Consider the following 15833-nt stretch of genomic DNA (forward strand, 5'->3'; position numbering starts at 1 on the left):
GGTGCTCAAGCACCCGTAAGGCTCTATGTGTGCACGTGTCTGAGGTGGACTGTTGTTCTCACACAGTTCTCTCTGAGTTTTTCCTTCTGTTTTATGCCACATCTCACACACTGTAGTGGCTCTCTGTACCTGTGAATGGCCCCGCCCTCCTCTATGCGGGCTATGATGATGCCATGAGGACACCTCTTGGAGCCACGCCCCCCTGTGATGTGGATGCCCAGCCCCTCCTGCCCCTTCACCATGTGCATCCTCCAGATGTGGCTGTCTTCTCTGTGCTGAGAAACAGAACAAACGCAGAGACACTGATGAAAGATCCATGTGAAATCAATCAAGACGGTGCTAGGAGACGATCCTCCTGCTGAAGAAGACACATGAGCGCCCCTCCCTCCATCAGGGGGGGTCTTCCAACAGGATCATGACCCAAAACATTCATCCAAGACGACCAAAGACTGTCTGAAGAAGCAGATCAAGATCACAGTGATCCTGAGGGGTCAAATCAGGATCTGCTTACAGTGAACAAAAAACAGATTATAATTCTGAAAAAAATGAAGGCAATTATAAACTTAAAAATACACATTTAAAACTTAAAGGAATAACTGAAAATCTGAAAAAATAAAATTGAAAATCTAAAAACAGTACATTTGAAACTTGAAAAATAAAAATTAAAAACTAAAACTGTTACCAATTAGAAAAACATTGTTTATTTGTACTTTTAACTTTCCTTTATCTTTTTTCTTTTTCATTCTTTGTTTTCTGTTTTCAGTTTCAGTTCAGATTTTCTTTTTTCGCTGCAGAGCTGATCCTAATTGGACATGGAGGCGGGGCTTTGAGCTCATTGGCTACTGTGGCCTGTTTTCCATGACGTGATAGAGGGGACTCTACACGACACATTTCTACACATTTACAGATACAGTTCTCTCTAAGTTGGATTGGAGTGTGGTGATGGAGGCGGAGACATAAACAGACAAGGTTCTGCAAAGGAAAAGACGTCACATCATGGGAAACATGTCCCAGCAGCCAATGAGCTCAAAGCCCCGCCCCCATGTAAAATTAGGATCAGCTCAGCAGCGAAAAACTCCAAAAATCTGAATTGAAACTGAAAACAGAAAACTTAAAGCAAAGAGAGAGAAATGAAAAAAAGGAACGTTGCAAGTACAAATATACTTTTAAGTTTAAGGAAAGTTTCTACTGAGCCATATGTTAAATCTAATTTAAAAAGAAGACAGAGGTCCGTGTGCTCAGCTCAGAGCAGGAGTGCTGCCCCTAGAGGTGGAAGTGGGGCGCTTTAAAGGAGTCCCAGAGGAGGACAGGTTGTGTACAGTCTGTGATTTGTGTTTAGTGGAGGATGAATTTCATTTTATGTTTTACTGTCCATTGTATAATGATGTGAGAACCGATTTGTATAATGTGATAAAAATCTATTTTGTCAAAATTATACAAGTTAGAAATGAGCACAAGATAACATCGGGACATTAATAACAGTAAAATAAAATGATCTGGAGGGCCGGATATGATTACAGCATCACATTGAGGTATCTGTGGATCAAAGCTTTTCTTTCCTCAGCTTCTCGTCTCCATAGAGAAAGGTTTACCTGGCCTGACGGCTCGCTGACGAATGAACTCATTCTGCATTCTGACAGCTCACGGCGATACGGAGGAGCAGCGACACCGTTGTGAGAATGCGCCGCTGGAACCTGAGCCGAGCAGTTGGAGCTCTCTGTGAATGCAACACAGTCTGAGTTCTCCAGGGAAGAGCTGAGACCTCCGTCAGGATGCAGAGAAGGGCTGCAGCTGTTCTGAGAGCGGTGGAGTTCCGGGTCAGAACCATCTGGGTTGTCTCGGTGAAATGAAGAGCGGGAAATAACCCCAAACTTCCGCATGCGTCTGCAGTTTGATACGTTGTTGGAGACTTCAGAGGCAGCGCTGCCATGATGCCGGTCCGGCTGGAGGTCCTGATGAAGATGCGGATGAGGGTCCTGATTTGGGTCTTGATGCTTGCCCTCCTGCAAATCCCAATCCAGATCCGGAAGGGAGTTCTGATTTGGGTGCTGATGCTGGTTTTGATGCGGATCCTGATCTAGGTTTTGATGGTGATCTTGATGCTGGTCCTGATGCTGGTTCTGATGCTGGTTCTGATGCAGATCTTCACATGAGATGCTGTTGAAAGGAATGCTGACATCACAGGGAGGGGGAGGAGCCTTCTTCTTGACCCGGCGCAGCAGGATCAGGTAAACGCAGCCTCCATTCCAGCACTGGTCGGCGAGGTAACTGCACAGAAGTATCACACGGACATCACTGCAGTAAAGACACGATTACACACTTCCACTGTGTAACCCTTTAACACATGAGGCGACATCTGTGATGTTAAAACACAAAATCTTTAACATATTGTAACTTTTCAAGCTAATATTTCAGCTATATGCTATCTTTTTGCCTAATTTCGTTTTTTTTTTTACGTTTTTTTAGGCTAATTTGGAGTTTAGCTAATATTTAAGGTACAAACTATCTTTTTTAGCTAATTTAGGATTTTTTCATTTTTTTAGGCTAATTTGGAGTTTAGCTAATATTTCAGCTACATGCAAGTTATTTTTGCTAATTTAGGCTTTTTTTCAGGTTTTTTGGGCTAATTTTGCATTTAACTAATATTTTAATTGCCTCTCAGCTTCAGTGATGTTAGCTATCCATTTCAGCTTACTCCATTTACTCTAGAATCAGTGCAGGTAATGCCATATATCTAGTTTTTAGTAAGTTTATTTATTTATTTTTTATTTAACCTTTATTTATCCAGGCAGGACAGATTTAGAACATCATTCTTATTTACAACTGTGGCCTGGCAAAAGGCAAGACCTTTTGAGAAAGAAAAAAGGAAAGAAGTTACAAGATACAAGAAATAAAATTGAATAGAATCAGAAAAGAATCACAAATAAACACATTTTAAAATATATATTATTCTAAAATAAAATCACTACAATCACCAAGTGAATTTAAAGCTAATGATGGTTAAGATGTGTTCTTTACATCCAGTTTGCACATGACCGGATTAGTCGACTGATCTGAAAAAATAATCGCTGATTAGTCGACTATTAAAATAATCGTTTGTGGCAGCACTAGTTTAAACGAAGGCCGAGAATCTCCAGTTTGATTTGTTTCTTTCTTTATGCATTAGAAACCTCCTGCTGATTATGTGAAAACTTGAATCAGATTCAACCAGAAGTCTAAAACTGCTGCTGGTTGGTTTGCTCTTTGACACTTCAGCAGAACGTCAACAGAAGAAAACTCTGCTCTCTCAGTAACCTAGATGAACGTTTATGTGGATCTAAGTTCATTTCTTTAGTGTAAGATGTTCACCTGGCGCCGTTGACGTCCACCCCCACCATCAGCTGACCGTTCACCGACAGCACCTCGTCTCTCAGTTTGATGCGGCCGCAGCAGCACGCCGGGCTCCTCTTCCTCACCTCCGTCACCCAAATGCAGCCCACATCTAGGACTGGGCCCTGATCCCTCCTCTTCCGTTGAATCCCCTTCTTCCTCATGTCAGGATCCCCGAAAATGGGGATGTTCCCAAAGCTGAGGCCGAGCTCTTCGCCGTCTGAATCACCTTTTCTGAGGAAAACGGCGTGCAGCTCCATGTCCATGGCCTCTGAGCCCCACGGGCTGCTGGGTGGAGTCGCTTCACCCTCCACAAAGTTAAAGTTGATGTACTCCACCAGCTTCTGACAGGCAGCCAGGCACAGGGACAGGCCCTCGTCGGGGCTGCAGCATGCACCGTCCTCGTCTCCATTCTGGGAGGAAGAAGAGCCAGAAGAGTTCCCGTCAGTGAGTCTACACAGCTGCTTTAATATTAGCGCTTTTCTACCTCCTTCCAAGGCCCAAAGCGCTTTACAATCACAGACCCATTCACACACTGGTGGCAGCTCCGCAACAGGGCGGGAATCAAACCCACAATCCTCCGAGTCAACCGCCCTACCGCTGCGCCACGGCCGCCTCAATATAAGTGAATAACTGCAGTCAGTTTACTTCAAATTAGGACAGGGATCCCCAAACTAAGGGGGCCGGATCCGGCCCTAATCACTTTCAAATCTGGAAAAAATTAATCCCGATTAAAACAACATATTTTTTTTTCTTTTTTAATTGGAGTATTTTCCAGCCACTTATTATCTGTGAATAATCATAATATGAAATCACACGCAAAATTGTATATTTAGAACATTTATTTTTGATCCTTTGGAACCTAAAGGGTCTAGAAACTCAGTTTTAGTCAACTTTTGAATTTTCTGTATTTTCAATCTGAAAGACTACCTGCTGCTTATTTGTCATAATTTTAATCAGTACAAAATCTCCTATGTGACACCACCTTTAGATGTTATATTCACACACTAGACATAAAATCATACAAAAACTGAAAATTCTGATTGGAAAAATTGGATTCATTTTGCTGTGGAAACCCCAAAATGTTTAACAAACTGTTTTTACAACATAGAATTTACGACATGTAATTTATTTTATGAAAACAACAAGAATAAAAATGGTGTAGGTCTTGTTGAGGTTGTTCTCCTGGACATCTCCCCGAGTTGGTTGATGAGTTAAAGAGCAAGTAAACACAGGTCAAAATGAGTCCTTTGATAGAGGATTGGATCAATGTTGGACAGAGCTCTGGGTGGAGCATCACTGCAGCGACCACACGTGTTCAAACACGGGGTTATGTACAGCAACACAAAGAAACACCTGGTGATACAACTGGTCACACGACTGCCCTCCCAGTCCCCGGGTCATATGACACGAAGTTAAGTGGTCATCCTGTCTGACTGGTCTCTTTATCTATTCCTCCTTTAGGTCTCTCAGGGCCCGTTTCAAGAAGCAGGTTTGACAAATTTAGAGTTCAAACCTGAACTCAGAGTTCACAAAATCAAAATTCTGAAACTTTGAGTTTTCGGTTTGAGAACAGCTGAAAAGAGCTGATTCAATCAACTTGAAGTTGTCAGAACCAGAATCAGGAGCGAGCGCCGCGACCATTAGAAGCCCTAATCAATGGAGCAAAGACAGCACGATTCACCATGGCAACGGGGACAAACACCTTTAGGGCTTCATGCTTCACAGTGACAGAAATTGATGAGTTCCTACAAGCATATGCGACTACGAGCACATTTTCTACAAGAAGATTAACACAGCTGCAGCGGTAAAACCGAGAGAAAAAATATCTGCAGAGTTAATGCGTACGTCTACATTTGAATTCTCTCAATTCAGGAGAAGAACTAAATCATGTCAGGGAGGTCATTTAGTCACTTGTTAAGTAAGGAATGGTTTTGAATTGTCAAGAATTTAATCAGTAGTCTCAATAATGACTGTTTAGAATAATAATGAAACTGAAAACTCAGAGTTTTACTGAATTTGGAGTTCAAGAACTCAGAGTTTCAACAAAACCTGCTTCTTGAAACGGGTCCCTGGTGTACTCTTCCACTCTCAGTAGTCTTCCAGTAGAACTCTTAGAGCTCTAACAGTGAAATTCCATCCCTCTGTCTCTGCCACAAGGCCTGGTCACATCCAGTTTTTCTGGTGCAGCCCTGCAACCCTTCAGCTAACCAAGATGATATACTTCCCAACAAACACCAACTAGTGAGTAAATATTTTGCACCTTCTTAATGTTAAAAGCAGATTTTATTCCTTCAGTCTCCATCCCAAAATAAAATAATAGTCGGTTTCCTCTTTGGGTTTCTCCTAGCATACAGCTCAGGAGTCAGGTGGCGAGGAGGGTGGCGAGCGAAGGGCGTACCTTGGATCCTGAGCCGTTCTCCTTCAGGGTATCATTCTGCTGCGATGTGGTGACGTGAGCCCGGTGCCAGTCCTCCAGCAGCAGGAGGATGCTGTGGGCATTGTCTTGAGTGATAGGCATCCTGGCATTTTGGACCTTTCAGAAACCCTCACTCAGAGCCACCGGAACAGGCAGAAGAACTGGACCGGGCCGACGCCCACCAGTCCATCTGAGAGTGAAGTCCATCGCCTACAGGAAGAAGAAGAGACGCTCAAATAAGTCTCAGAGATACGATGAGTTTAGACCTAATTAGGCCTCCACAATCAATCAATCCCACATTTATCATTATAGCGATATCAGCCTGTGCAAAGAATGGATATTTATACAGTTTTCTTTGTTGTGATATTTACCTAACAATGCAATCTATTATCTGTATCAAAGTACTGTTTTTTTAGGCTATTTTGAAGTTTAACTATTTATTTCAGCTTCATGCTGGCTATTTTGGTTAACCTAGGTTTTTTTCAGTTTTTAGGCTAATTTAGCTAATATTTTAGCTGGCTATCAGCTTCAGGGTTTTTAGCTTTAGTGATATCTACTTCAGTGTTTTCAGCTATCAATTTCATCATCTTCAGCAGCCAAAATCATCTTACAGTATTCACACTAACATTATCACAGGTGATGATATATATCTAGTTCATAATTATGTTAAAAATGTACTGTTTTAAAGTTTTAAAAATGTAGTTTTATAGTGTTCTATAAATGTTTATCCTGTTGAGCCCGCACCCCCAGAAGCCCCTTGTGCGATAGTTTGACACCCTTGCCTTAAATGTTTATACACATGCTAAAACAATTTTATGACAGCTTGTAGTAATTAACACATTAAATAAAGGGCACCTCCTATGTAGACATGGGTCATTTGAAGGATAAAGTGTTCCCTCACTTATTCCCGTGTCTTTATTCACAGTTTCACGAATAAAGGGGGAATAGAGTCATTGAAGTTGTGTCAGCTTTTGTTTAAACAAAGCTGTTGCTGTGGAAAAGAAATGATGTATTAGTTGCTTTTTTTTCTATTTGCTTAAGTATCGTAAGTCGTATCATCATCACAGAACTGATCACTAGTGTGGCGAGTTTTCCTCGTATCGTGAAGGCTTGGACAAAATCCAAAGCTTGAAAAATACTTTACGAACCATTCAGGCACCTTCACTTCTCATTCATCACTACACTTTCTGATATGCTGATTTCTGTTCAGATACATTAAGATCATTGAGTTCCAGAGACTCTCTTCAAAAAGAAGCGTAATGGCTTCCAGTTTGAATTTTTGGGAAAATAAAGACCTGAATCATCTTCTCCACTCGCTTTTCCACCAGCAGAAGACAGTTATTGTGGAGTTTATCTACAAACAGACCCAGAAAAATCATTTCTTTCCTGGGCCATCGGGTTGTTGCTTGTAAACGGGATAGGAGTGTGACAGGCTGGTGCTGTTGCACAAAACTGCATCTGAGTTTTTTATTTAAAATTTAATTCAGAGCTTAAGTTAATAACATTTTTATTTTCATGCCTTAGTCATAACTGAACTAACAGGTGAATACTGACTGTCAGCGGGCAAAAAAAGTCTGATCTGTGTATAACTGTAACTTTTTAACATAATTATGAACTAGATATATAGCATTACCTGTGATAATCCTAGTGTGAATGCTGTAAGATGAATTTGGCTGCTGAAGATGCTGAAATTGATGGTTAAAAACGCTGAAGCTGATAGCCAGATAAAATATTAGCTAAAAGCCAAATTAGCCTAAAAAACTGAAAAAAAACTAGGTTATCCAAAACAGCTTGTGTGTGTGTAAATAGCTAACTCCAAAACAGTCTAAAAAAACGTAAAAAGAAAAGCCTAAATTAGCCAAAACAGCTAGAATGTAGAGGAAATATTAGCTAAACTCCAAAACAGCCTCAAAAATCTTAGTAAATGCCAAAATAGTGCAAAAAGCTAACAGAATGACAATTTTTAAAACTTTAAAACTGTTACTTTTTACCATAATTGAGAATAATAAAAAGGCAGGAATATTATTCCAGAATAAATCAACTTAAACCTTAAATAACTTTCAATATTTTACTCCATAAAAATATATTTTGTCAAAATTATACAAGTCAAAAACAAGCAAAAGATAACATCAGCCATTAATAACAATAAAATCAAATGATCTGGAGGGCCGGATAGAATTACCCAGAGGGCCGCATCTGGCCCCCGGGCCTTGACTTTGACACACGTGTCGTAAGGCATTAAGTTTGCTCATGGGGGTCAGGAATGAGGTAATCACAGAGGCCTGACCCAACTAAAGAAGGGAGGTTTAACAGCAATTATGATTATTTTTGGAATAAAATAATTCGTCCATCATCTATCCAGTGGATCTGCACCAACGTAAGAATCATCTCCACGTCTCAGATGACTTCACTCATGTTTTCAGTGCTGGCCCACACCATTATACTGCCTCCAGCACCGCATGTTTATGTGGTTCTCTCCCCGTGTACCACCCCGCCCCCTGTTTAAATGGAATCTGTTCTTCAGTTTGCTGATGGTACCAGGACTAATAACCATACTGCTGCCACAGACCTGATCCAGACCGGCCTCACCGGGATGCTGGAGGACAGAGGCCTGTGGACAGCAGAGGAGCAGAAGATCCAGCATCAGCAGCAAACACTGCTGTTTATCGTTGGCAGAGAGGGTTTGAGGAATTACAATTATTGTCAAAAATGTTAATCTTCAGCTTTTACTGCAGACGGGATCTCGTTCCTTCTGAGGAGCTTTAAGTAAAAGCATCTGCTCTATGAAAGCAAATGAAACACACCTGCTCATGAGGTGAAAGCACCTTTCTGTTCAGGAAAACAGATTTAATGGTTGTAAAGCTGTAAACGAGCAGCTCCGAGCTCCACTCCAAAAACAGCCTGGAAACATGCTGAGGCAGCAGATGCCTGCACAGCCCCTCCCAGGAAAAGTCCTGCAGAAGAATCCGCTGGTGCCGGACCTGGGAGCTGCTGGGAGACCGCACTGTAATGAGCGTGCAGCTCTGCTTCAAATAAACTTCGTGGTTCCGAGCTGCTCCGCTGTTCGCCCACCCTCAGCTGCAGGCTCAGCCCAGTTCTGACCAGAACTGAACCATAAGGAGCAAGGCTGCAGCTTAACAAGAAAATTCTTGGGTTTTCTGGGAAAGTTTAATGTAAAAGTCTTGGCTGGAAGCAGTAGGGAGGAACCTTGACATTTGATCTAATGGTTCTGACTGGTACAGAACCAGACAGAACACGGTTCTGAAGCAGCTCAGACTCCTGGTGATGACTCTGAAGCTGGACGGATGGATGTAAGAAGATTACAGCTTCTCCCACAAGACAATAGATCAGATGTCAAAGTCAAGGCCCGGGGGCCGGATCCGGCCCTCCGGGTAATTCTATCCGGCCCTCCAGATCATTTTATTGTTTTATTGTTGGCCCGATGTTATCTTGCTCTTATTTTCTAACTTGTATAATTTTGACAAAATATATTTTTATAGACAGTAAAATATTGAAAGTTATTTAAGGTTTAAGTTGATTTATTCTGGGATAATCTTCATGAGTTTTTATCATTTATGATTAGGTTCAGGAATTGCGGCTTTAAAGTTAAAAATAATTGACTTTCTGTTAGCTTTTTGGACTGTTTTATAATTAACTATGATATTTAAGCTATTTTGGAGTTTAACTAGTATTTCAGATACATGCTAGCTGTTTCTTCTATTTTAGGCTTTTCTTTTTAAGATTTTCAGGCTATTTTGAGGTAAAGCTTTTTTTCAGCTACATGCCAGCTGTTTTCGCTAACCTAAGGTTTTTTTTTAGTTTTTAAGGCTTTTTTAGGCTAATTTGGCATTTATTTGATATTTTAGCTGGCAATCAGCTTTAGCGTTTTCAGCTATTAACTTCAGTGTTTTCAGATATCAGCTTCAGCGTTTTTAGCTATTAGCTTCAATGATTTCAGCTATCAACTTCAGTGTTTACAGCTATCAGCTTCAGCGTTTTTAGCTATCAATTTAATACATTTTAGCTATCAACTTCAGCGTTTTCAGCTATCAATTTCAGCATTTTAGCTATCAACTTCCTCGTTTTCAGCTATCAGCTTCAGTGTTTTGAGCTATTAGCTTCAGTGATTTCAGATATCCGCTTCAGCATTTTTAGCTATCAGTTTCATCATCTTTAGCTATCAACTTCAACGTATTCAGCTATCAATTTTAGCATTTTCCGCTATCAAGTTTAGCATTTTTAGCTAGCATTTTTAGCTATCATTTTTAGCGTTTTTAGCTATCAATTTCAGCATTTTCAGCTATCAACTTTAGTGCGTTCAGTTATCAACTTCCTCGTTTTCAGCTATCAACTTCAGTGTTTTCAGATATCAGCTTCAGCGTTTTTAGCTATCAGTTTTAGCATTTTTCACTATCAACTTTAGCATTTTTCGCTATCAACTTTAGCGTTTTCAGCTATCAGCTTCGGCGTTCACAGCTATCAACTTTAGCGTTTTTAGCTATCAATTTCAGCATTTTCAGCTATCAACTTTAGTGCGTTCAGCTATCAACTTCCTCGTTTTTAGCTATCAGTTTCATCATCTTTAGCTTTCAACTTCAACGTTTTCAACTATCAACTTTAGCATTTTTAGCTATCATTTTTAGCGTTTTCAGCTATCAGCTTTAGTGTTTACAGCTATCAACTTGAGCGTTTTTAGCTATCAATTTCAGTATCTGCAATAGAGGATCCCCAGAGCTGCATCCCTGTCCCAGTTTGGTGCAGCTGCTGAGGGCATTTTTAGAAAACTGAGGAGGCAATAATCCGCCCCCCAAACACATATGGGGAGGGCAGGAAACATGTCAAAGCAGCCCGATCTTCACTCTGTCATTACAACCCAGAACTGAGGCTGCGGCGTCCTGGAAACGCGAGATGGAGATGTGTAGAACTTGTCTCTGCCATAAACAAAAACCGTTTGTGTTCCAACAAAGACCTCATCATCAACATCCATCATCAACATCCTTAGAACTATTTTAGGGAGGCTGGACCCCCCCATACACACATACACAAACAACATCCTGCTCTCTGGAGGGACAAGAACATCCTCGTCAGGAAACAGAGGTCTGGCTCCTGCTGCCTCTTCCTTCAGTCGGCTTCATTCATTTTACATTTTTAGTCTATTTTCTTTTATTATTTTATTAGTTGGTCTACGCTCCTCAAACGCTTTCCAAAGAAATGTGGAGACAGATTACTGATGTTTTTGTAGAAGCTTTCACAATAAATAAACCTTGTTCCTCGACATGTGTCTTCCATTCATTCTTAGTGAGATATCCACAGACAGAGCTGGTAGCTCCTCCCACATGCGGCCGCAGCATCAGGAACACATTTTTTGACAGGCGACGACCAGCGAATTCGCGGGGCACGCAAATTTGTCACGCAAATCCCATTTGCTGTGAAAGCTCCTTTGAAGTTCATATTATGCCTGAATAATAATAAATTACCATATAAAATGTAAATTTAAATATATTAAATTAATTAAATACATTACAATAAATGTATATAGAAATACTACCGCTCTGCAGAAACTATGTCCCAATGACTCTGTTTTTTTTGTTGTTGTTTTTTTTTTTATTTTGGCTAAAACAGCATAATCATAATTTAAATACCCCTGAGAATACTTTTATAGCTCATCAAAAATGAAAGACTCATTCCAAACCAGGCTGAGCGTTCACAGCAGCCAAGCTGAGAGGAACTTCAGCTTCTTGCTTCCTCCGCTCCCGTTTCAAGCATTGACTGTTGAGTTCATTTAATGGAAATAAGGATATCAAAGAGGTATAAGGATGTATACTTTCTGAATCTGATTGTGACTTAATTCTGGTTATTTATTTATATATGTAATGTGTCTGTGTTGATTGAAATATGTTGTAATTGACCATGCTTGTAACAATTAATACATTCAAACTCAAACCTCACTCTGTACTGGAGTTTGTAGTTTTGGTAGGTTGGTACCATGACTCGGAATTTACTGTGATGTTTTCCAAACTATAAATAACGAGTATTCATTTTGATGATTTCATTCATAGCATAATTTGTGATCGCAAATACGATTTATAGTTGATGTAGGTTCATTTTGAAAAACCTGATTAACTGACCTAAAGTGGATTCATCTCATTTTGCAATGATATTATAATGATAAAGTTTGGTTGAATTGGGATCAATCTGGTTGGATTAATCAACTAATCAATTGTTAAACAGCAAATAAATAATCCTAACTTTTATTCAAGGTTAGATCAGCTTCAGTCCTCTGATAAACAATAATCCCATCAGATTACCAGAGGACGAGGGCAGCAGGATGGGGTGATGGGGGGTCTGCTGCGTGTGAATGGACGTCTCTATTCTGCTGCAGGTGAACACTGATGACCGTCATTCACAAAGGAAGTCCACACAGAGCTGACAGGAGGACAGTACAAAGGGGGGGCTCTGTCAGCACAGGCGACAACAATGATGAACAGCTGACCCTGCAACCCCCTGTCTGGGGGGTGGGGGGTGTGCAGTAGAATCAGAAAGAGGTGTGATAAAAGCAGCTCCTCTGGCTGCTCCCAGCTTTGCCGCAGACTTCAAAAAGAACTTTGGGGCAACTGGAGAGCACCTGTGGCAGATTAGAGGCCGTACAGGAGACTGGGAGGCCCTCGTGGGGGGGTTCATGAGGATGAGGTTCATCTGAGAGTCAGATCATCCCAATGGCTGAGAGCCAGGGGCGTCAAACTCAAATCGCACAAGGGGCTAAAATCCAAAACTCACCTTAGGTCGCGGGCCGAACAGGATAAACATTTATTGAACACTTAAAAACTACAGTTTTAAAACTTTAAAACAGTAACTTTTTAACATACTTATGAACTAGATATATAGCATCACCTGTGATAATACTAGTGTGAATGCTGGAAGCTAATTTGGCCACTGAAGATGCTAGTGCTGACAACTGAAGATGCTGAAATTGATAGCTAAAAACGCTGAAGCTGAAATCACTGAGGTTATTAGCTTAAACGATGAAGCAGATAGCCAGCTAAAACATTAGATAAATGACAAATGAGCCCAAAAAAAGCCTATATTAGCCAAAACCAGCTAGAATGTAGCTGAAAAATAGCTAAACTTCAAACTAGCCTAAAAAACAAGCAAAAAAACTTAGGTTAGCCAAAACAGTTAGCATGTCGCTGAAAAAATAGCTAAACTTCAAAATAGCCCAAAATGTCAAAATAACCTAAATTGATCAAAACAGCTAGAATGTAAATATTAGCATATCTCCAAAACAGCCTAAAAACACTTAAAAAGAAAAGCCTAAATTGATCAAAACAGTTGGCATCAAGCCAAAAGAATAGCTAAACTTAAAATTGCCTAAAAAAATGAAAAAAGCCTAAATTAGCCAAAACAGCTAGCATGTAGCTGAAATATTAACTAAACTCCAAAATAGCCTAAAAAATCTTAGTAAATGCCAGAATAGCAGGATGCCAATTTTTGAAACCGTAAATTTTTAACACAATTATGACTTTGACTTTGACACGTGTGCTGTAAACAGAGCAGTCAGCTCCATCTCCTGCTCTCAGGTGTTCAGGACAAACGGATGAAAAAAATCAAGATTAGCTCCTGGTTAGAGCCCAGCCCAGCCCGACCGACCACCCCCCCTCAGTGACAACATCTCCTAAAATGACCTCAATCCTAGTAACAGAGCACCCCCATCCTCCCTGTAATCCCTGGATCTGAATTTAAGAACAGAGGCTGGAGCTCCTCGGTCCGAGCTGCAGGACAGGCCTCCAGCTCTGCAGCTGCAGACGAAAACAGGAACATCTCCAGGCTTCACAGGATGCAAAGCAGCTGGCCTTCCGTCAGCTGAAGGCTAACACGGCTAAATTATCGCTGATGATGCTATACATCTAGTTCATATTTATGTTAAAGTTACATTTTAAAGTTTTAAAAATGTAGTTTTAGAGTGTTCAATAAATGTTTATCCTGTTCGGCCCGTGATCTAAGGTGTGTTTTGGATTTTGGTCCCCTATGCGATTGATTTTGACACCCCTGTCGTAGACGTTTCATTGGAAGTGGCGGCTGTACAGTAAGTGGTCGGTGTGAACGCAGCATTACACAGGGGAAAGCACAAGCTGCATATCCAGCTGGTGAACTTAATCCATCAAAAAAAAAACATTTCAGTTCCACGTTTCTATTTATCTAATCGTCCATCTACTTGCATCTTGTGTGGAGGGATAAAGATGTATGACCAGATCCAAAGCTGCAGCGTGAGCTCCAGTCATATCATCATCCTCATCATCATCCTCACAGATGGCCCTCCATCAGAGCTAGGGCTACCACGATTAGTCAACTAATGCACGGCTGGTATATAGTTCACGACTAATTTAATAGTCGATGAGTCGTTACTTTGTATTATATACAGTCAGATTGTAGTAAAGTAGAAAGTTATAATGACATTCTGCTAGCTTTTTGCTCTATTATGGCATTTATTTGTTTGTTTTTTTTTTAGGCTATTTTAGCGTTTTGCTAATATTTCAGCTACATGCTAGCTGTTTTGGCTAATTTGGGCTTTTTTTGCTTGTTTTTTAGGCTATTTTGGAATGTAGCTAATAGCAACATGCTAGCTATTTTGGCTAACTTAAGTTTTTTTTTGTGTCTTGGCTAATTTGGCATTTAATTATTATTTTTAGCCGGCTATCAGCTTTAGTGTTTTTAGCTATCAACTTCAGCCTCTTCAGCTATCAGCACTAGCATCTTCAGCAGCCAAATTCCTCTTACAGCATTCACACTATCATTAACACAGGTAATGTTATATGTTTAGTTTTTAGTTAGTTTAAAGCTAATGATGGTTATCGACTTATCAGGAAAAATAATCGGTGATTAGTCAGCTATTAAAATAATTGTTTGAGGCAGCACTTATCAGAACATTGAACCCTCTCGTACCTTCACTCCACTACTCTGCTCCTTACATAGTAACAAGATAAAGATGGGGCACAGCTGTGGTTATGAGTCCACCGGTTTTCATGGAAACCATCTGGAGGAGACAGTTTCGAAGGTCCGGTTGTCTGATTTTGTTGAAACACACACCACCGCTGATGCTGCAAAGCGCCCCCTTGTGTCTACAAGAATGAATTCCTCCCTCTCTCCATCATGCTTCATGTGAGCAGCAACAGTTCAGAAGTCTGGGGGGGGAAGACCTGCTCCTGCCACATTCATCGTTTTCCCTCCTCCTGTGGAACGTGAAGGATTAGTTCAGTCTTTGTTCCACACTGACCTACATGCACACCCTCCACCCCCCACCAGCCCCTGTCCTGAACGCCATATGGCCAAAGATTAATAAAGCCCCATTTCAGTAGATCCACCCCCACCCCACCCCCTCGCACATTAATCTGAAGACAAAGCTCAGCACAATGACCATGACGAGTGGTTCTGTCACAGATGAGCTTCTGGAGTTGGTTTAACTGTTGTTGGGGTGCATTTACACGTGTCAATAGCATCAACAACACGTCTAAAACCCCATACCGCCTACGCATGATCTTAGCACCTGGATCAGGTGAGCCAAAATGGAGGATACCAATCTACGGTGGAGTACTGAGAACATTCCAGCACATTCCACAGCTCTAGAGAACATTCCAACCACAGATCTAACACCATCAATCGTATAGCTTTGACTTCTCATTTCTCCATTTTTATTCTGAAGCTATTAGAAATGGGATATACATTTATCAAAGAAGTCTCATGATGTCACAGTGAGGGTTGGAGCATCACCATCTTCCCTCCAGATGTGGTGCTGCTCCAGCTTCTTCGGGTTCTTCACAACTGGACCTCAGAACGTCAGAGGAGCTTTACCAGGTCGGAGGAATACTGAGTCAAGGGCTACAGGAAACCTGGAGTCATCCCGATGACATTTCATGAGCATCTCACGCCTCACTGTTTCATTCTGCTTCTGAATCATTGACATGAATAGAGAAGGACAAATCATGACCGTGACCTCGGGTTCCAACGAAATGAAGTCAACTCAAGCTATGTCCGAATCCCCCCCCCCCCC

The 15833-nt window shown here is 41.0% G+C and overlaps 1 protein-coding gene across 1 annotated transcript in view; it reads right to left on the minus strand.

The window, feature by feature from the left end:
- Nucleotides 1–15833, minus strand: part of pdzd2 (PDZ domain containing 2) — a 43683-nt gene that overhangs the window by 24540 nt on the left and 3310 nt on the right. The window contains exons 2-5 of the mRNA XM_024260282.2: nucleotides 5771–5998; nucleotides 3349–3782; nucleotides 1593–2268; nucleotides 130–275 (exon numbers count right to left, since the gene is read on the minus strand). Coding sequence (XP_024116050.1) covers nucleotides 130–275; nucleotides 1593–2268; nucleotides 3349–3782; nucleotides 5771–5890 — 1376 coding nt within the window. The 5' untranslated portion in view covers nucleotides 5891–5998. The remainder of the gene's footprint in view (nucleotides 1–129; nucleotides 276–1592; nucleotides 2269–3348; nucleotides 3783–5770; nucleotides 5999–15833) is intronic.

Source organism: Oryzias melastigma, linkage group LG9 (assembly GCF_002922805.2).
Source record: "Oryzias melastigma strain HK-1 linkage group LG9, ASM292280v2, whole genome shotgun sequence".
In the NCBI taxonomy this organism is placed as follows: domain Eukaryota; kingdom Metazoa; phylum Chordata; class Actinopteri; order Beloniformes; family Adrianichthyidae; genus Oryzias; species Oryzias melastigma.